The following is a 22,769-nucleotide window of genomic DNA, read 5'->3' as shown; positions in this document are numbered from 1 at the left end:
CATCAGGCTCACGCTGGCCCAGGTTACTGTCTGGCTCCTTGGCGGCTGGCACTCCTGGTAGTCCCAGTCCTTCTTTCAGGTCAGGTTTCTCCTGGTCCAGGGCCTCCCCTGGCTTGGCAGCAGGGTCTGAAGGGAACAGCCAGCAGTCTGTGTCTGTCTCCCTCCCTGGTGCTGCCCTGACTGGGATAAGGGCCCGACCCTTTGTACTTCCTGTTCCACCCCTCCCCTTCCGGGGATTGGAGTAAGCTTGATCTGGCCCTGCCCACTCAGACTGAGAGGGTGGCTCTTTACCCTCTGGTTCAGAGGGAAGCCACCCTGGCTCCCTACACTTAACAAAAATATAGTCAAAATAGAAAAATATTTCCACTCATACCAACAGCAACATGGATTCATTTTAAATATTCATTGGAAAGGTTTTTCTGTAGTTGAAGATTTGGAAATTCAGGATAGCTTGCAGGAACTGAATGAATCTCAGCAAAGTACAAAAAACCTCCCCTTAGGACAGATATTTTGAAAGGAAAGCAGATAGTGTATTATCAAACAGAAAGCTGACAAAGTCATAGAACTGTACTTGAGGAGATTGCTTGCTGGAAATCAGAAGCCAAATGAGAGTTCCACTTAACAGAAAAGGATTCCTATTGCAAACTTAGGTATCATGATGCAGACTCAGTAGAACTACTAACTCTGAATCAATACAAGAAAGGGCAAACAGGAGAAAAGAAAAAAAGTATCCTTATCTGAAATTATGATCTATGGAAAGAAGAAAAGGTTTCACATGGAGGCACAAACCCTTATTTTTACTAAATTTTCTAATGCAAAGCAGCATTTGCCCAATTTCACAGATGCTATAGCAAAACAGGAAGAATGACAGAAAATACAGTAATAGTTGAAAATAGCATGATGTAGTCAAAAATGTAATCTTAAATCAATTTAAACTAGGGTGAAATGGATACCACTAATTATTTTAAATACGAGTTTAATCATTGAGTTTCAATCAAGTTTTGAAATGTTTCTTCCTCTCCATAAGTCTCATGATCATTTCTGTGAAAATATATGTAAACTATATACAATTACAGCTTTTGATCTTTTACAGATTTTGCAGAATTCATTAGACCAATGAATCAATAAATCAATATTGTTATTATTGTAGACTGAGATTCACAACAATTAACATTGTATCAGAAGGTATTTTGAGTTAAACTTTAGGGCCAAAATCATTCCTGAGAGTGACTGATGTACTTTAAGTAGAGGAAGAATAAAATTAAGCAAATAGGTATAAAATTGCACTGCTAGGAGTCATAAAGTGATTTAATTGTGCAAAGTTAGGGGGGAAAACAATAGGGAATTCTGATGATTAAATAAAAAATGTGGATATTTTTGGACTTTAAAAATAAGACAAATGCAAAATGTGCAAATTGCTCTACAATTCATGTAATCTGATTCTCCCCCCACCCCATTTAAATTTTTAATTCATTGTAAAATTTCTGTCAGTGAATTATGCAGAAACTCTTTTCACATTAAATTTTGACCAGAAAGATTAATACACACTTTTTCAGAAGGGAAATTCAAGAAGCAAAGGTAGAATGTTGTTAGAAGTAATGTGACACAGAAGAATGAATACAGAAACCCTCAGTCCTCATCCTGCTACTCACACTAACCTAACCAATCATCCAAAATACTCCACTACATGGGTTGTTAAACCTTACGTTTTCCATTTCCTGACTTTTTAAAAATTAATAGTGTTATGTAAAATTAATGCAGGTTTATGTATTTAAATTCTCATCTTTTCAGAAGAAAAAGATGTGCTGGGAGGTTGGGAGTGAGAAATGACATAGCTTCAGCAGTATGGTGTGTACAGTTTTGCTTTGCATAAACTCTGAAATGCAGCACTTACTTGCACAAAATCCCTGATTATTGAACTTTGATTCTTGAGCTGCACACTCGTATTTTTCCAGAACTCTACCAGTCAAATTCTAGCTCTCTGTTTCAGGATGCAGGCCCAGAGCAAACCCTGTCCCATTTTCCCTCTTGGTTCTCCAGTCAAGTCACCAAGAAAATTTAAATTATTACCCCTCTTGGGGACTGATTTATTAAGCCTTCACAAAATAAATACATACATCCTTTGGCCATTTCAGGCTCAAGCCATTCCTTTCTTTGGGGTTACCAATTACCCTTGATTTAGGGCTTCAGCTCTCTTGGGTCACCAGTTCCCTTTGAGCAGGGAGAGCTCAGTCCCACTCCAGATCTTGGGCGTTACTGAAAATATCTCCCTAAACTCTTTCCTAGCCTATGTTCCTGGGATCAAGCTCCTTCTGCTCTTACTAGACAGTCTCCACACCCCTCCTTAGAACTGTGCTTGAATCCTGGCAGGCTTCCCAGCCCACCATCCAGTTTCAACCACAGAGGAGCATCCCTCCAGGTCTCTCTCCAGGTTCTCTTTGACCAAGCTAAGAGCACTCCTGTATAAACCCCAACAGGTAGTCATATAATTCAGTCACCTGTCTCCCATTGCCAGCTTGGTCTGGTGATCCTTACCATAACTACCAGTCCCAGAATGCCTGTTCTTAAAGAGGCTATTCCTTGGAACAAACTAGCCTTTAAAGGGGACAGATCACCCTGTTATACCTTTTGACCCCCTCCCCCCTAAAAAAACCCTAATTTATGCTAACTAATGCTTCAAATACAGCATTGAATTGAACCGATGCTCTGAATGGCTGTGCGCCTCTATAGAACCCCCTTGTAGCCCCCTGCATACATTACCCATGCTAGGGGCATTAGTAATCCAAGATGGGGGAAAGAAAGTTTACTCACCTGTAACTGCAACTTTTCAAGTAGTTTCATCGGTAAAGATCTACATCTGTGGGATGCAGACTTTGTCTAGAGCTATGGAATATTATATATAAGCATTTCAAGGTGGCATAGCCCCAGGCTTCCTCAGTACTGGGCACTTTTTAGTATCCCATACCGATTCTGAAAAGTGGCAATGAAGCTTTGATCTGTCCTGACAATCTACTTGAACTCCAGTTAAAGGTCCGTAATTTCTTTCTCCTTCAAGTAATGTCAGTACAGAGTGCCACTTCTGGGGCACTGACATGCAATCACAACCCTAAGGAGGTGAAGACTAATTAAACAATGAATGCAGTACTGGTTTCCTGAATTAAGTATCCAATCTTGAGGCCAGGTCAAGAGTGCTGTTCTATAAATGTATGGACTCAGTTCTTGGCATGAGCTCCACATATTTCCACAGCAGGAATTATAAAAAAAATATGCCTTAGATCTAATCAAATACAACTGAGATACCCTGAGGGACTTGGAAATCAGCTAATTAGTGTCTCCAACACAGAGTCAGCACTTGTGTGCCAGGCTTCCATAACTCCTAATGTAGACTGATCATTTGACTCACCTTCTCACAGTCAGAAAACTTGAAGATCAGAGATGGAAAGCAGGGAAGGTCTGGACCAGACGGTCATGTCCTGAGAGATGACCTCTGAACAGTCTTGTAAGTCTAGCTAGCCGGGAATCTAGCAAGACTCCACTAACCCTCAGCCCTGCTCAGATGCCATGAGCTGGTGCATGAACAATAAGGGGATGGAAAATTTAAGAAACCCTATTTACAAATCGCAGCACTCTCCGTGTGCCTATGTTTCCCCTCCACACCATGTCCACTCTTGTCCATTTTAGCTGACGCTCTTTGGGGTGTGAGCTGTCTTTTATTATGTGTTTGTATAGCATCCAGCATAATAAGGACTTCATCTCATGTAGGTCCTCTAGCACTACTGCAATGTAAAGCATAATGAATACAACTGTTACCCAAGATGTTCAGACCACATCATACCATTTTGAGCTACAAAAGGATGTGTTCTATTGGGTGGATCAAATTATCCAAACTGTGGAGGTCCATTATTAGTTACTAGTACCATGATCTCCTCAAAAAGAGATATTAAGACTAACTCCTGAATTGTCCTATGCCGGACATCTGGGGATGAACAACACCCTACACCACCATCTGCTATTCTCATTTTATTAGCAAGAGGTGTAGAAGGAGACAGCCAATTTCTGTGCCCTCTGCATGGAGTGTTAATGATTGGCCCTGAAAAGAAACTTAAAGGAACCTTTAGTTTCCCAGGACCAGGTTAACACCCATTTGAATAAACTGAGTTAGACATAATTTGGTCCTTTGAGAAGCGCACAAGGGGACACCATTACATTTTAGTTTTACTAGATTATGCCACTCACTATCCTAAGGCTACCCACTATCCTAGGGCCATTCCACTGCAAAAAACACAGAGACTGTAAGTTGAAATGGAAGTCAATGAGACCATAAGAGCTAGACCACTTTCTCCGGTCCTCGTGAATCAGGGGGCAAATTTCATGTTCCACCTAATACAGGAGGTGTGGGATCTCCAGGATAAAGATCAAATTGTATCATATTTATAACCCCACATAAATACACAAAAATATGTTGTGAAAATTCATAAAGACAGGTGCAAATGATTAGGACAGGCTCCTTTCTTGTCTCTTCTTTGTGATTCAGGAAGTTCTATGGGCCTCCCATAGATTTTTCATCTATTGGCTCTATTGGTTTGCGGATTGGGTACATCTATCCCAACAGGGTAAGGCATCTGCTTTAATGGTCTGGCTTTTGAGGTTGATTGTGCCAATGATCTTCCAGGCACCCTCTGAGGGAATTGAGCAATCTACCAATGTTCAGGTAAAACTTTACGCTAATTTTTTGTTCTCTACTATTAATATAATGGCTACTAAACAACCTTCATGCCAGTTTTGCTCTCAACCTCACAGCTAACTATGGTTTACAGATGACCTCCAACAGATGAAGCAAAAGGGGAGACGTGGAGTATGGTGGCAGAAATCTCATGCAGAACCTCACTGACTGAGACATGCAGATTTAAGATCATATGCCAAGGCAGTGCAGGAAGCAAAGAAAAATTTCTTTATAGGGTCTTTAAAGTCTCATATTGTGGAATTGTTCTGAGTATATTTAAGCTTGATGAATCTTGGCTGCTTCCATTCAGTTACAGTCAAGTGTTTCTTTCAGATTTCTTTTTCACGTTACTTCGCAAAGTTGCCCAAGTTCTGACTGAGCTGTCTACTGCCATGGAAACAGAGCAGTGTTCTCAAGAAGACAAATACTGAGTCTTTGCTTATGTTTCAGTATTGCTCAATGAGGGGATAGAGATGCTAGGGTGGCTTCCTACAATAACTTGTGACATGGACCCTTGTCCTTCCTGGCTGGTGAAAGATAGTGGGGAAGTACTGGTTCCATTGTTGGTTGGAATTGTCTATTTCCTCATGTGATTGCAGGATTCTGATGATTCTTAAAGAAACTGTTATGAGGCCACTGTTCATGAAACCAACTCCTGACCGTGACAGTCTGGCTAACTACTGACTGGTATCCTATCTGTAATTATGGAGAAAGGACACCAAGATGGCTATGGCATGGCAAGTTATTTTCTTGAGTCCTCAGATTTCCTTGATTCTGGTCAAATCAGATTATAGGTTTGGGTATAGGATTGAAACTGTACTGGTTGCATGAATTGATCTCCACCTAGCAGTGGATGAAAATATCATCCATGCTAATTCTTTTTAAACTTTCAGAAGCATTTGACAATACTGTCAAATTTTTTGTTGTTGTTGACTTTCTTGTGAACCCTAGCGGTGATGGATAGAGTTACTTCATTTCTTTTTTGAGAGAACCCAGAGGGGTAGTTGTGGGCAATTGTTCTTCTGACCCAAGGGTTCTCTTCTGCAAGGTGCCATAGCCCCCCTATGCTGTCACCCGTTCAATGTATTTAGGAGGCCACTAGGATGGCTAATGAGGAGTATGGGTTTCAACTAGAGCTGGGTGAAATTTTTTCAGTGAATAGTACATTTACTAAAAAATTCATTTTTCAAGGGCACTGAAGTTATTTGTGATTTTGAGTCAAATCTGGCAAATAGTTTTGGCTGAAAAACAAAAAATGTCAGAAAGGTCAATTTTCAAAATGTTGGGATTCCACATGAGACCTCTTCCACCATCCAGAACACCTTGTCCAGGTCTGGTAGAAACTTCATCTAGTTCTCTGGGATCAAAAAAACTCAGTTCTACTCCTGATTTCATCACTCAGGTTCCTTTATTTGGCATACAGCAAAGCTATGCTAAGTTGATCAGATTCAAGAGTAGCTGGTGGGTGTAGGCTGGGCATACCACACATCCAAAGTTACATAGAAAAGCTCTTCGTTTATATATATTTACACATTTCATTGCATTTACTACATTGCATCACACATTTTGGGATTGGCTTGGTTACTTTGCAGGAACCAATCCCTGTGCAGCATGTTTCATCCATGCATTGTCCATGCTCAACCCACTTTTTACCCATTCCTAAGTTATCTTGTCTATTGTAAGTAAATGGTTCCCTGGGTGTTCTCACAAGGGTTCCCAACTTTCTAATTTCAGAAAACCAAAGACCCTCGTCTGCCCTTTCCCCAACACCCCGCCCTCACTCATTCCATCCCCTGTTCCTCCATTGCTTGCTCTCCCCCACCCTCGCTGGGCTGGGGCAGGGGGTTGGGGTGCAAGAGGGGGTAAGGGCTCTCTGGCTGGGGGTGTGGGCTCTGGGGTGAGGCCAGAGATGAGGGGGTTGGGGTGCAAGAGGGGGCTCTGAGCTAGGGCAGGGGCATAGGAGGGGGTTTGGAGTGCAGGCTCCGGGTGGCTCTGACGGTTTGTAGGGGCTCCAGGAAGTACTGATCTCAGGCAGCCCCTTAAATAGCAGTGCTGCCCTGGCATTTCCTGGGCCTCAGAGGCTGCTCTGTCTGCCATGAATCCTGGACACATGGCTTGGCCAGCCCACCAAGGACAGAAGTTTTTCCTGCTCTCTGGAATGCAGGAAGGAATTGGGGGAGGGGGAAGAGAATTCCCCGTGACACCCACCCCCACCTCTGCCCCTGGCTCACTGCACCCCCAGCATAGCCCAAATCACAGCAGCTCTAGGGAGACCACTGCTGCAGGCCCCCTTCTTATCTTCCCACCTTTTGCAGTGACATGCCCCCCCTCCGGCCCCTCTCCTTCATCCCCTCCAGCCTCACCACTGGCTGGAACCTCCATGCCCAGCTGCTGCCCGACTCTGCTTGGACCTATTCCCAGGGAGAGCAGCCCAACTTTAGCCCTATGCTTCCATGCAGCCCATTCATCCCTGGGAGGAGACTAACCAGCCCACAGCCCCTTATGTGCTGGTCACATGGTTCTGAGATGAACCTGATGCAGCAGCCCCCGTGGAACAGGCTACTATGCCCTGGAGCAGGCGATGGCGGCTCGCTCTAGCCCCCTCCCCTGCCACCAGCTGCATGCAGCCCCTGGGGAGCTGGGCCAGCTCCTCTCTCTGCTCCTGCCAGCCGGGGAGCAGCGGGATGGGTAGGGAGGGGGCTGTAGGCACTTCCTAAAGGCCACAATGCCCACTCCGCAGGGAGTCCCTGGCCACCGTGGCGGCTGCTGCCTGGGGTAAACCATGCTGCCCCCAGCCTGCAGCCGCGTGCCTCTCCCAGCCCCTCCACTGGGATCCACCCCCTGCTTGCCAGGGCTCGCACCGCCCTTGAGCTCCACAGAGAGAGCTGCTACAGACTCCCTCCTCTGCCAACCAGACTTTTAATGGCCCAGTCAGCGGTGCCGACCAGAGGCACCAGGGTCCCTTTTCGACCATGCATTCTAGTCAAAAACTGGATGCCTGGCATCCCTAGTTTTCACTCTTATCTTAGCTGGCTCAGACATTCTGTTTTTTATTTTAGCCCACTGACCTAGTTACTTACCTGATTTAGTACAAACATTCTGTTTTCAGCCTCATGATCTGTTTACCTTCCTAGCTCTCTAATTCTATCCTCCAAGAAATGATGCCTCCCTCCAGGCGTTAATTACTCATATCAGGCCAGGCCTCAACTACATAAAACAAACAATTTTGATATTTCATTTAGAAAATCTCTATGTCTTGTCTACAACAATGACCAGATTTGCTCAGTTTTTTTCATACCATTATACAGTCACTATTGACTGATATTACTTAGGTAAGGGGAAAGCTGAGATTTCTGCTTTTATGCTCACCTCTGTTTGCTGCATTGTTAACAGCATACCAATCCTCCATCCCTGTTTGTCTGTTTCTTCCACCTGTTGCATCCTCTCTGATACCCAGATGTTCAGTTTTCTGAAGCAAGGACTATCTCCTGTATTACCAGTTGGTAGAATGCCTAGCACAGGGGTGGGCAAAATACGGCTGGATCTGGCTCATCTAACATTTCTGTCCGTCCAGCTGGGCTCTTTGGCTACCAACTCACGATCTCCACTAAACGTCCCATGGCACAGCGGAGCGCACAGGCAGGCTGCCTGCCTACCGTGGCTCCAGGCCGCTCCCAGAAGCGGCTGGCTGCTGCTGGCATGTCTCTGTGTGCCCCTTGCGGGGGGGCATGAGGGAGAGGAAGTGGCTCCGCACACTGCCCCCATCCCCAGCACCATTCGCACAGCTCTCATTGACCAGAAACCGACCAATGGGAGCTGCGCAGGAGGTGCTTGTGGGCATTGGCAGCGCACAGAGACCCGCTGCTCCCCCTCCCCCATGGGGCGCGCAGAGACGTGACAGCAGCAGCCAGCTGCAGCCGATTCCAGGAGAGGCCTGGGGCCACGGCCTGGGGCCATGGAGCGCTGCTGCACTGCCAGCCAGGAGCCGCCTGTGTAAGCACCTCCCAGACACAGCCTGCACCTGGCACCCCCTCCCGCACCCCAACCCCCTACCCCATCTCAGAACCCACTCCTGCACTCAAAATTCCTCCCAGACCCTGCATCCCCTCCTGTACCCCAATCCCCTGCCCGGAGCCCCCTCCTGCAACAGACTCCTTCCCAGAGCCCACACCCCTCACCCTCTCCTGCACCCCAACACTCTGCACCAGTCCGGAACTCCCTCCTGCACCCAAATTCCCTCCCAGACCCCTGCATCTCCTCCTACACTCCAAGCCTCTGCCCCAGCTGGAGCCCTCTCCTGCACCAAACTCCCTCCCAGAGCCCACACTCCTCACCCTCTCCTGCACCCCAACACTCTGCACCAGCCCAGAGCTCCCTCCTGCACCCAAATTCCCTCCCAGACCTCAGACCTGCTCCATTAATATAGTAGAAAAGTGCAGCCTGTGACAACTTACCAAAATTCTTGGAGTGGCCCCCCCGGCAAAAATTATTGCCCACCCCTGGTCTACACAACTGGACCCCGATTTTTGATTGAGGTTCCTAGATCCTACAATAAGACATAACAATAAAATTTAAAAAATAATTGGGTTGTGACTAAAAGAAGAAAATTTGTAGAAGACAGAGTGAAAACTGGGATTATATGAAAGTGGAGTTGCAACCTGAACAATCGCTTTCACTACTGCAAAGGCTACCAAAAAATTATTGACCCTCATGCAGAAAAGAGCTTCAGTTTAAAATTTAGCATTACCACAATGAATTGTAATACTACGTTAAACTCTGAAAAAATGTAACCATTTATCAAGCTCATTAATGAACAAATTTTAAAATGTACTGATTTAGGCTCTTAACATGGCTTTTCAAAAATTGTTTAGGAGACTCAATACTTAAGTTCTTTCCCTAGCTCCACTATATTCTGAAATACACAGCGAAAAGTTTTTTGTCCTTTATGACAATCTTGTCCTAGACGGAAAGCATAACTGTATCCTGCATTGTCAGCAATGAGTTCAATTTCACAATACGGTATTAATATAATACAGCTTAATTAAAATAAAAAAAGACTTTATTGTCATCCTTACCAGAGCCTTTATGGTTTTAGATTAATAAGTTATTTCCTACCATGTCAATTTTTTGTTCTACTGCCAAGATTATTCCCAATATTTCCCCCTCATTATATTTATAAGTTTCTAGGTGGTGTTAGAAATCCTAGAATCAACTGTCAGTGGCAATGCTGTTATTAGTTGTGGGGTTTGTTTTTTAAACTCATAACTTTTTACTTCCATGTGTCAGCTGTTCTAGACTATGCATTCATAAGGCATACCTATGATTACCTTCAATCAAATATTCTGTACAATCTAAGAGTGCAAGTCAGTATGAGAAGTTATCAAAAGACTGTAAAGTAAAAAGGAATGCAGAAATGTTCATGTTCATAATTATTAGGAATGAATGAGATGACCTCTTTTAAAATTCCTTTTATTTTGATGAGAGAAATGGAATTAAACCAAAAAGAAATATGAATGAGTTAATGAACCTTACTAGTATGTAAAGCACCTTGTATGCTGCTCCTTCTAGATGAAAGGTGCTATGTAATTTGGAGTATTATTATAGGATATTAATTCATTGTGGGGAAAAGTATGTGGGGGAACCATCAGTGATTTAAGTATAACAGAGAGTTGGAAGAAAATCTTCATTTTGTAACAAGTGCTTTCTCGCTGTCTCTTATTGAATAAGAACTCTTGAAGCTCTCCATCCTACAGAGAGCCTCATTAAAGTCAAAGCAGGAAAAAAATAGACCAGCAAGAAATAATAAAAATCCTGCATCTTGAAAGCAGAGTAGGAGAAGTCAGATTTCTCAATGTTCGGTGTTTTTTTTTATTAGAATGACATGATTCTGCAACAGTATGGAATGCCCCATACTTTGAGAACTATAGGTAACTTAAGTGGAGGTGGCTTATGTGCCTTTTTACCATATCATGGAGTAATAGGATATAATACTCACATTAAAATTCCACAGAAATATGATTCAGTGAGGAAAGGAGAAAGTATCATTCATATGCCATCAAATGTATCAAAAATAAAATATGATAGAAAATCAATCTGATAAAACCAGTCTGTTGAACAAATATATTATATACCAAATTAACTTCTTCCATAAAAACAGACATGTTCAAATATAATGCCCAATAAAAGAACCTGCCTGTTAATTATATTTTGGTGCAGCGTTTTTAAACACTTTTTTTTAATTGGGTCTACTTTACCATAACACAAATTGCATTTAGTATCCAGTACAATACATTAACAATATGGGTTTCTTTGAACTTACTGTCCCATATTTTGCCCTATAAATAAAATATGCTTGATCACGGTTAAAGTGGATTAGAGTAGAGTATTCTTGAGCCTTCTTTTGGGGTTTCCAAAACCAGATTATTATTCATTCATATAATAGTTCTAAAAGCATGCTAGGTATTTTACAAACAAGTAGAAACACGAAGAACCATAACCTGAACAAAAAAGGCCAAAGTTTGTACTTTGAAAACTACCCTGTGTTGTGTGGCAGTGCAGAGCCACACCATCCAAGAGAGCGAAATTGTGCCAACTGATGTGCAGGGAGTATGCATGCTGCACCATTGCTGCTGTGTATTCCCTTCATCGTCGCTGATCAGATCTACTGGCTTTTGAGCGGGAGAAGAATAAAGCTATCTATCTCACACTTCTTCCCTGCCCCATTTGGGGAGATTTTGGCTCCTCGAGGGTACAGCAAGAAGCAACCTGGAACACAAGGTCTTGGGTTGTCCCTGACCCTTGTGAAGTGTGTGCAATGGGGCTCTCTTTGCAATCTCCCTCTATCATCACTCAGTGAACCTGTGCACTACTGGGGCCAATCTAGCCCAAAGCACAGAGACAAAGGTCCTGATTCATCTCCCACTGAAGTCTACTGACTTCAGTGGGACATGGATCAGAGCCAAGCAATGGGAAGCAACAATCAGTAAGTGAATGAGCAGTGGTTTTATCAGGCCTCCCACCCACCCATCCCTACAAGTTATTTTTGTTTGTTCTGTGTTTTTATTATTTTGATAACATTTTCTGAGGGAAGGCCTAGACTTCCTAGTTTTTATGGAAGAAGTTAGCTTTGGAGAAGAAAAGGGAGGAAGCACAGCAGAACGGGCTAAGAGAGGGCATCAGGAATACAGGCAGTATGGAAAAAAGGCACAGAGATGAAAGTGGAAATCCACTAAAGGGGTGGAAAGCCAATTGCCAGCATAGGAAGATCTGTTTCCAGTGTTTTTTATTTTATTTTTAAAATCCAAAACTTCACTCTGTGCTTATTTCCCTAAGGTCACTTTGAAACTATGTAACACTAATAGTCCCCTGTCCCTTAAGTCTATTAAACCCATGAAAAGCACAGTATCATATTATAATTTGGTATAAACTGTCTTGCTTTATCGGCCCTTTCCAACATCCTATTATAAAAAGAGTGAAATTGGAGCATTGGCATTCAAGTACCTTAAATCCTCTTATCCTGAGAACACTGGATGAAGTCCTGCCATGCTAGGTCAGCACTTTAAGCTTCCAAATCTCAGTTGCTATTCCATTTGGTCCTGAAAGATTGAGGAGGAAGAGGTGGGATACAATAATTTCTAACTAGTCTAAAAAGCAGAAACAATTGCAGCATTCATGAATGCCACCTGCAGTCAATGTCACCACCAGTGCAAACACTGTCATCAAAGGAAATGACTTTATAAGCAAAAAATCATTTTATCAGCTTAATTGCAGGATTTAAATTTGTGTCAAGAAAAATAATATGATCCCAAAATTAGAGTGAGTTATAGAAAGCATTAAAATTCACTTAATTAACAGAGGTCGTAACAAAAGGATATATTGCTACTGTATATGTCTCTCAGCCGGTTTTTCTTGCTTCCACTTGTTTTAATTCATATTCTTCTGTAATGGCCTGGAGTTTCCGTAGTCTATGTGTGGTGCAGTCTGTGGTATCACAGTGAAGTGTCAGTTTCCTAAGAGGAATTGGCCTCTTAGCCAAAATTCTCAGAGGCAGAGGACATGGGGAACAGGCCAAATCCCCTCTCCTCCCAAAAAGGATATCAGAGGTTGAGGGGAAATGGAGGGATTGGCTAGTGTTTTTCCCCAAAACAGAGAACAGCAAAAAGGTAAGGGGAGTGAACCCAAGCTTTTTCAGGGAAGAATGGAAATGTCCCGGGTTTATAGTTTTGAACCTAAATTAACTAGTTTCAGTCCAATTCAAAGCCCAACTACAGAGATGAGAAACATCACTGAACAGAACTGGAGGGAAAAAGTTGAGGAGAAAGTCTCTCAAACCCCTGAAAAGTGAAACTGCTGTTAGCTCCTTTCAGTGTATCTGCCAATCCTAACATGTCTCCTGTGCCAAAATGGGGACAGTTGTTGAGATGTAGAGCTGGTGAAGTCAGAGAAATACCAGGCTGAGGAAGGCCTTAGGAGTTCTGCCTCCATCAGGCAGCAGGTGCAGAAGCTCCCATCAAAAGTGCTCATCTCCAACTTACTGAAGTTAGCTGGCAGATACGAATTGCCACCAGAACAAGGTCAACATAGACTTTGTCTCTAAAGCCTTTTCTTCTTCTGTTGGCGGCTGCTCAACTGGGACTTCAGATAGGATGTCTGCGGCTATGAGTGCTTTCCCTGGGATATGTTCAAAATTGAAAGAAAACTGCATCAGCCACAGTTGAAATCTTTGAATCATAGGTGGAAGGTCACCCAGTGGCTTTGAACTCAATAATGCCATTAATGGTCTGTCTATGTTAAAATTCAAGCCAAACAGATGGGCCTGTGAATGGCTCATCTGTGCTTAAGTGACTGCTAGAGTTTCCTGTTCCACTTGAGCAGACCTGCTGTTTGGATTCTGTGAGACTTCTTGAGGTGAATTCAATAGGTCTGTGGTTGCCTTCTGCCCAGTCTTGTGTGTGAACTGCTCTTAACCCATAGGAAGCGTCTGTTGTTACTGTGGTTGAATAGTTTACCAAATTTTGTGCCAAATATTTGTGTCAAAACAGGTGGAGGTCAGTAGTTCTTTTATTTTATTAAAAGTGTTCTGTTGCAGGCTACCCCAGATGCACATATTTTGATCATTAACGGAGATCTCTTAAGGGTTTTGTTACATGAGCTAAATTTGGTAAGAATTTCCCAAAATGAGTTTAGGCTGGTTGTTGGAAATGTCTTAAAACTGCATGTAGTCTCTCATCATGTTCATTTTTCTCTCTGCCATATACCAAATCTGCTAGCCAAATCTGACACAATCTGAGAGATTCTCTTTTGGAAATGTTCTGATGCCTCAATGTCAATTTAAAATTTACAGTTTCAATTGTTGAGATTCATGCTTGTGTACCAAAGTGTTGTCTGTTCTATTGAGGACACAGTCCCTATGGACTCACTGTCATAGGATAACACTCCCTCTTGGATTGTTTCAACTTCTCTTGGTGACCTGCTTGCTGCTGCAAAATATCCCATTTTGTGGCATCTTCTACATCTGGTCTCTTTTTGCATTGTTGCCAGCGGTGGTGGTGTCTTGCCATATTTTCCAGAGCTTTTCTCTCCTATTAAGGTTCTTTGCTCTCCCATTCTCTGTGCACTGTTCTTATGTTGTAAATTTGGCCTCACTGGTCTTTTCATATTTGTGTCTTTTCTCTTTACTGTATCAATATTGTCTGATGCAGTCTTCCCTATGCTGCTAGCATGTAAGTCAGATTGCTGTTCCTTTATGGTTTCTTGCATTCTCACTTCAGCTATAGCTTTTGCTAGTGTGAGATCTGGGTCTAACCAAAACTGTGCTGATAAACTTGTGTCTCAGACAGGAGTGGTGCTGGTATCTTTATTTCTTCTTTTAACATTCTTATTTGCAATGTTTATTAAGACTATGAACTGCAGTAATGAAAGTCTCAGATATTTCCCCCTTGTTCCTGGCACTTCCTATTAAATTTGGCCCTTTCGTATATAATATTGTCTGCTTTTGAAATGGGCATCAAAAGCCTCTTTCACTTTGGAGTATTCTTTCTTTTCCTCATCAGTGACAGGTAGGGTACAGGATATCAGCATCAGCCATGGCAAATATGAGGACATTTCCCTGCTATTTTTGTGCTTTCTCTGTTTAAGCAGAAGCAATCCAGAACCGCTCGAATTTATGGATCCACCAAGGCCAGCTCCTAAGTGCCAAAATTAAACTTCTGTAACATAGCCATTTGTGCTATGGTTCCATTACTGCAGTGAGACAGGGCTCTGCCACCTTTCTGCTGCAGCTTTCACAGGTCTCCGCCTGATTTTCCACTTTCCTTACTTACTCACCACACTGGGGAGCTCTTTTTTCCCCTCCTTCCATCCTTCTTTAGAAAGGATACACTCACTTTTGACACCACATAGTGTGAAGACAAACATAAAGAGCCATGCCTTAAGCAGCAACTAGATATAAGGATCTGTGGGGACTGGAACCTGGGTTTGTGGCACATGGGACAGCATGCACTCACATCACCACCAGGAGGCCATGAAGAGCCACATCTAAGGACCACTGTGGCAATTAGGCACCAAAGGGACCAGAATGATGGGCCCATGCTTACTATTTAACCCTGGAGAGTACTGAAGGAAGTTATCTGGGCAACCACTCAGACGTCTGGCTTGCTGCAGCTCTAGATCTCATCTTGTTTTGCCTTGTTCTCAGATCTTTGGCTTCTGACTCCAGCCTGATAGTTACTTCTGGGCTATGATCCTGGACGGATGCTGACCCTGACTCTTACCTATTGATGTAGGCTCTCACAACTATTCTGATCCCTGCTTGCCAATCACCCCCTCGTGGCTGCCCCTTGACTCTGTGATGCCAGCCCAGCAGTAATCACTAGGCCAGAATGCCTATGCCCTGGTCCCTGACACTAGAGAACTCCCTAGCCAGAAAATTCCTATGTTTATTAAGCTCCCTGCTCAACCTATCCTGGTCCTCTCAGTGTGCAGGACCAGGAACTCTATAACCACTCCACACATGTAGGCACCTTTTTGCCACACTTTCTTCTGAAGCAGTCACCACCTGAGCAAATGGTCTGGAAAATTCAAGGGATAAACAAATCAAACTAGTCCTGAGGAAAACATTCCTTGTCTTTTTGTTCAGGGCAGGTGCCTCATTTGATACAGCAACATCATTTCCTGTGAATTCAATCTCTCACTCAGAGATAACTACCAGCTTTCCAAATTCTCAATCTCTAAAGTTGCAAAATGGGTGATGGGGGTACTAACCTTGTTGAGCCTTTGGACAAAGTTTGTCCTTTCATTAGATTAAGTAACAAGTCCTTTCCACCTCAGAAAGGACAGGAAAAAAAATGTACAAGCCAAGACTTTCCTTTCAAGCCTATAGCCAAAGACAGGGAAAGAGATTCATCCTCTACCATGGGTAGGGGCTCTGGCCGAGACAGAGGGGAAAAAAAAAAAAAAAGGCTGACAACAGGACATTCAGATATGCCAGGCCTGTCACTGTGGTAAGAACTTAAATAGAATTAGAAAATCCAACCAATCCTTCTCCTCCATAAAATCCAACACATAGCTACAAAATCCCATGTCTGCATTCATGTTAACAAGACTGAGGGCAGGCTTTATTTTTTCCTGGAAGAAAGATCGCTGGATACTGAGCTCTTCAAGAAGGGATACACTTGGGAGAGGATTTGGCGTCCTGTTCTCTCCTCTTCTACAACCCCTCAGCCCCAAGTTTATCACCTCTGCCCAGGAACTTAAAACATGATGCCATGGTAATCAGTCCTGTGCCCCTCCTTTAGACTGGGGTGGTGTGTGTGTGTGTGTAAGGTGCACAATTCTTTTAAACATGTATTTTTGCTTGTCCCAAAAGAATAGGCCTGGACCTGAACTACCAAAAAAATTCAGGACACGATCAAGCTTTGACATGGAATCCCTGGCATCAATTCTTACAAGGGCTATTTCATATCTGTGCATCGGACAGATTGATACAGCTATCCCACTGGTGCTTCCTAAGGTTTCATTATCAGAGCTCTCATTTCCGGTTCAGGATGCCACCATTCCATTTAATGACAGAGGTGGAGGAGAGGATATTGTGTGTGTTTGTGTGGTTTTTATTAGATACCACACAAGATTTCAATTACCACTGCAGCCCTTAGACTAGAGGGAAACATACTCATCAATGCACATTCATTCAATTAAGTGGCCAGAGTCACCACGATTGAAATAGTCATTTGAGTCAAACAGATTCATTCACTTATCTCTACACCATCCTCCTGGTGGTGAGTGCAAGGAGAGGGACAGGACATATCTATAGCATACTGCACTCTGGATATCCTCAGCTATAAACAGCTCCTAGGGCCTTAGCAATCAGCATAAGCTAGAGCAGCCTTGAAGATGATTTGTTTTGTTGAGCTCTGCGTTGCAGCAAAGAACTTGCCTTACAGATACAGCTAAATAGCTTTACTGAATGGGAATACCAGTACTGAGGGCACCGGCTATTTATGAACATTTAGGCAATGCCAAGAACAACAAACATAGATCTACTAGATATGTTTGAAATGTATTTTGAGGCAGACTTTGGGAATCCCAGATTTCTCACAAGTATACCGCCAAGCAGTTTTAATGGTACAAAACTTTGGTAGCAACAAGAGATGCAGTTTAACCACATTACCTTTCAAGTAAATAATAATGGAAGAAGTCAGGATACACTCAAGTAAAACATTGGGACATTTGAGAAGAGACTAAAAAAGAAAAAGGGCAAAAAGATTCACAAGTTGGAGCTCTCATTTAATTGAAGGATAGAGGCTACCAGCTTTGTACAAAATAGAATTTTTGGAAAACACCACATTAGCATGAAACATTAGACACTTGAGTCTTTCAGCCTCAGAACTTAATCGTTTGATTGGAGATGTGAATCTCCAGTGTCTTGGAGCCACATTTTAGAAGTATTTAGGCGCCTAAAAATTCAAATAGGCACCGAATGAGATTTTTAAAAGTGCCAAAGTACCTAACTCCCAAGCACCTTGGCACTTTTGAAAATTCTACTAGGTGCCTAAATACTTTTTAAAAATCTAGCCCTTAGTATTTATTGTGGATGACGGTCGAGGAGAATGACAGGTTTCAGAGTAACAGCCGTGTTAGTCTGTATTCGCAAAAAGAAAAGGAGTACTTGTGGCACTTTAGAGACTAACCAATTTATTTGAGCATGAGCTTTCGTGAGCTACAGCTCACTTCATCGGATGCATACCGTGGAAACTGCAGCAGACTTTATATACACACAGAGAATATGAAACAATACCTCCTCCCACCCCACTGTCCTGCTGGTAATAGCTTAGCTAAAGTGATCATCAAGTTGGGCCATTTCCAGCACAAATCCAGGTTTTCTCACCCTCCACCCCCCCACACACAAATTCACTCTCCTGCTGGTAATAGAGAGTTGTCACTTTGGATGGGCTATTAAATCAAATAAGTTGGCTAGTCTCTAAGGTGCCACAAGTACTCTTTTTCTTTTTGGTCGAGGAGAATGTACCTTCAGGATCTAAAGAACAAAAATGTGAGCAAAACAACTACAGACTTATGTTCAACTTTAAAGTGTCAGATTTATGTGACAAAGAACAGACACTAACAAGAGCAAGGCAAAGACAAATTGCAAGGGACATGAGCCATAGGGCTTCTGTACAGACAGTTGTCATGCCAGGAATTCATCAAGCAGGGGGGCAGCTTTCTGGGGGCTATTCCTGCCCTTCCCATGCGGGCACAGGATGACTAGAGAAGCCATCATCATGGAGATTTTCTCGCAAAATATTCCCCCATATTTTTAACGTGAGAAGACAATTTTGCCAATGTATTTTGTAATCTACGTGCAAAGGCTGGCCCAGCATGTTTTAGCAATTTGGTGAAATTAGGTAAATAGGAATCACGGTCTGAGAAATAGTTTCTTTCTATGAGCTAGCTGATATTAAATTTCCATATTTCCTTCTAGCATTTTGCTGTTTACCAGGAAGAACATTTTGGGTTTACTACCTCAAAGCTGTAGACCCATATTTAGTTCCCAAATCACTGGCACCCGTACACAAGCAGTGGGTTGAACACATCTCTGCTGTTAACTCCAATGAAGTCAATGAGTTTAATGGGACAGATGATGTGTTTAAAAGATCAGTAAAAATGGCATTTTGATGCATGTGTTTTTTAGCACATAAACAAGTGCTTTCCTGTAAAACCTCTAGGACAGATATACATGACACCCAGCAGGGGAATCAGGTCCATCTCTTCTCCCCAGCACCAACAATTTCATCCCAGGTAGTCTACAGAATCTCTCCAGGGAGGGTAGATTCCAGCAGGAGTGGAGAAGTGTACCTTTTATCAACCCCCAGAGGAATGACATCAGGGTAAGCATTCATGGAACTTTCTTTAATAGCAGACATGGATACATGTTTATGGTGGACCAAAAGAACAGAGATAAACCTTCACTTGGAGCTGAATTGATGGGTAAATTATCACAGAATGACAATGGGTAATGTGAAAGGAAAAGGGACATCTTTATTAGGGAGGGGAAATAAAGGGAGTGAGGGACAATTACATAAGAGTTAAGAGGTAAACATAAGCTACACAAGACATGGTTAAATAGGAAATGGTTACAATAAACAAAAATCAGAAACAGAACATTAAAAATATAAAAACCGAAAGTTAAACATAAAAATAGTAAATACAGCAGGAAGAGATGTTAAAAATGAGCAAGGGTTCAAAATGAGCAGGGGCTACAAGAAACTAACAATCAGACAGCAAGGGGGCATGAGTTAAAAATAGGCAAAGGAAAAGGTTATATAGATAGAATAAACCAGCCTGACAAAGAGATTGACCAAAGTCCAACAAATCTCAAGGTTGTCCTCAAATTCCTGTGAGCAACAAGTTTTGTCTGACAGAAGAAACTTGTGCTGTCCACGGAACACTAGACAGATCATAAATCAAAATGCAATCAGACAAGTACAAAGCAAACTACATTTTAATAGCACAAGACTGAACATATATAGTCTGATTCCAAACTGGCCCTAGTGTTAAAGATATCTTTCACCAAGACTATTATGAAATATAATTAGAAAAAAATCAGTAAGGCATTTTCCATTTCTTAATACAATGAATCTTTCAGGATTCACAAAACATATCTTATTAAAAGGCACAACTGATTAAATATTTACAGTAGTAAGAAAAATTTGAGCGGGGTGTGGACTAGAAATTTAATTTTTTTAGTTGTAATTGCTGCTTTCTTAGAAAGGTTTTTCTTTTTTTTAACCTATCAGTTTGGACTAAGGAGTTTACCATTAAGGTTCCACCAAAAATAACGATCATAGCAGCAGAATGTATGCAAGTCACAATCTAGAAAGAGTAAATTATTATTTGTTTGAAAAAACATTTCAGCAAAAAGTTGTAAAGCCTGAAGTACATTACAGGCCCTGGAACACATTTCTCCAACCTATATGCACAGTATATCCAAACTCTAGTCAAAAGCATCTCTTTAAAATCTTTGGAGAACCTGTGGTTCAATCTACTATGTCTGATGAAGATCAGTAAATATATTCAGAACAAGCTGTATTTTGCTCTGAAAATTAGAACATTAAAAGATGGTATACACTGTTCTTAATTTTCTATGCATTTTTGGTATTGTGCATCTCTCTCCAACTCGGGGGAGATAAGAGGGATGACTTGCATCCTTCTCATCAACATAAGAGCCAAGCAGAATCTGCCCCTACGCATTTCATAAAACAAACGTCCTCTTTTATGAGCAACACATTTTAGAGAAAAAACACTGTGTTCATATATAACATATATAGTCAAATCTAAAGCTTCTCAACAATACAACAGGTATTTATGATGCATAGTAAGTTTTCTCTTGCATGTATCCTTTCACCTATGTTTATATTCTAGATTACTGTTTTTAAAATAAACTACAGTATTTTAATGAGACAAGTGATCCTGCTGCCAGATGGAAATGCACAAAGCTATTACAAATTTTACAGTTTAATAAAACACAAAATGTACATAAAAGAAATATTCAAAGGGAGCTTTATGTATAACATATACCATTCTGAAAATTTACTCTCAAATATTTTCAGACTATTAAAACAAATTTGAAACATTCATTCAAAAAGTAACTCATATCAAAAATAAATCCTCACTTAATTTACTCCTCATTTGGAGTGGTGGTTTTTTTTGACATTCTATATATTCTTCAATTCTAAATTCCCCAAGCATTCCTTAAAATATTAACAAAATCTTCATCATTCATGATTCCAATACTTAATCCTTCATAGTAATCTTCAAACTCACAATATGACACTTCACCAGAATTGCTGCAGGCATCCTCTAGTGTTTCTAGAAATGAAGATTTAATTTCTTCCTCTGTGGCATCACCTGTTAAAATATTACTTGTCATTAAACACATTCTCAGGAACACTCAATATAAAGCATATGATATAGTTACAGAAAAAAAACTTTTTAAATTGTGTCTGTGAAGATTTTTTCCTTTAGCAAACTACAAAATTTTGATTTTAAAATGTATTTGTCCAAAGAAATGACTGCTGTCTTTACTTTTAACCAGAATTTAGTTTACTATACATGGGTAATGCAATCTGAATAGTGGAGATTTGTTTTCACTTGATTTAGGCTACTAGAACCGTCTCATCTTCATAATATAGGACATCTCGTTACATTTATCACCACCACCACCACCTCCTCAGTACATCAGTCCAAAACAGATTTAAATGGAGAGTGAGATCAGAGGCTTCTTCAAAGGACTCCAAAACAGAATGATGCAGTATGTAGCACACTTCTAAATTACTAAAAGGTTAATCTTTGTGATTAAGTGAATGTGTTTTAGTGCAATACAAATTCAGAGCTCTAGAAACAGCTTAGGAAATAAAGTTTGCATTCTAAATGAGTTTTTGGATTATAACACACAAAGTGATTTCTTCTTGATCAAGATTACATCCCAAATTACTTTTAGCATAGAAAAGAAGTAACATATTTGTAATTCTGAAGATACAATCTGAATGGATTACCACCTCCGAAGTGAAATTTCAATGATTTCAGTGGAGCCAGGATTTCACCCTGAGTCTCCCTGGTCTAAGCATGAGGCCAGTCAGTAATTCCCCTAACTACAGAGTTCTTAGCAGTTAGAGAATCTTATAAGACATCTATCATGATACCTGTTCAATGCCAATACTGTCCCATAGCTTTCCTTGGTTAGTTCCTTTTAGGAGCAGGAAGGAAAAATACTCCAACAATAAATCATGTTAAATGGAAAAATATTCCAGTATGCAAGCTGAATAGTAGAAATTACTCTGTAGGAGAGCAAATGGGTGGCAGCCCACTGAAGTGTATCTCAAAAACTAAGAATTACACTTAAGTAATAGTCCTCTCTCCAAAGATACCACCTCCTTCCTTGGGCTAGCTATTCCTTTAGCCTTCACGCGGGGCTCACTTTCTCTTCCAGCGGGTGTTTCAGAGTGGTTCTTTTCCTCTTAGTTTTAGGTGTATCAACCTGCCACACCAGGTGGCGAACTGAATGTATATGAGAGGCTCAGACCCTCCCTCTACTTCAGGCTCCTGGATCCCTAAATTGTGCAGAATCTGTCCCCATTACTGTAAACTCTGGCATGCTTCACTTTCCCCCAGGACACTTTCTAACTTAGGAGAGCCCCTTGCAGGATCTGTTCCTGCTAACCTCCCCATGGGAAACCACCAACAGGCTTCTGCAGAAAAAAATTTATTTCCATCCCGAAATCTGCAGCCACCCAAGGTTTCTGCAATGGAAAGGAACTGCTTCGGTGAGACAGGCCTAGATGACCCTACTAGGCAATTCACATCCCTTGCTGTAAAGCAGTGGTTCTCAAAGCTGGTCCACCGCTTGTTCAGGGAAAGCCCCTGGCTGGCCGGACTGGTTTGTTTACCTGCTGTGTCTGCAGGTTCGGCCGATCGTGGCTCCCACTGGCCGTGGGTCGCCGCTTCAGGCCAATGGGGGCTGCGAGAAGGGCGACCACCACGTCCCTTGGCC

The 22,769-nt window shown here is 41.9% G+C and overlaps 1 protein-coding gene across 9 annotated transcripts in view; it reads right to left on the bottom strand.

Moving 5' to 3' along the window:
* Nucleotides 1-12,250: 12,250 nt before the first annotated feature.
* CAPS2 (calcyphosine 2) overlaps nucleotides 12,251-22,769 on the bottom strand; it is a 62,014-nt gene continuing 51,495 nt past the window's right edge. For 7 of the 9 annotated variants that reach the window (XM_073327736.1, XM_073327742.1, XM_073327743.1 and 4 more), the window contains 2 exons: nucleotides 21,044-21,127; nucleotides 19,125-19,667 (listed from right to left, as the gene is read on the bottom strand). In XM_073327736.1, the coding sequence (XP_073183837.1) occupies nucleotides 19,516-19,667; nucleotides 21,044-21,127 (236 nt within the window). In that variant the 3' untranslated portion in view covers nucleotides 19,125-19,515. The other 2 variants (XM_073327744.1, XM_073327739.1) reach the window with 2 other exon arrangements.

Source organism: Lepidochelys kempii, chromosome 1 (genome assembly GCF_965140265.1).
Source record: "Lepidochelys kempii isolate rLepKem1 chromosome 1, rLepKem1.hap2, whole genome shotgun sequence".
Classification (NCBI taxonomy): domain Eukaryota; kingdom Metazoa; phylum Chordata; order Testudines; family Cheloniidae; genus Lepidochelys; species Lepidochelys kempii.
The sequence above is the reverse complement of the archived record's forward strand: the minus strand, read 5'-3'. Positions and strand labels throughout refer to the sequence as shown.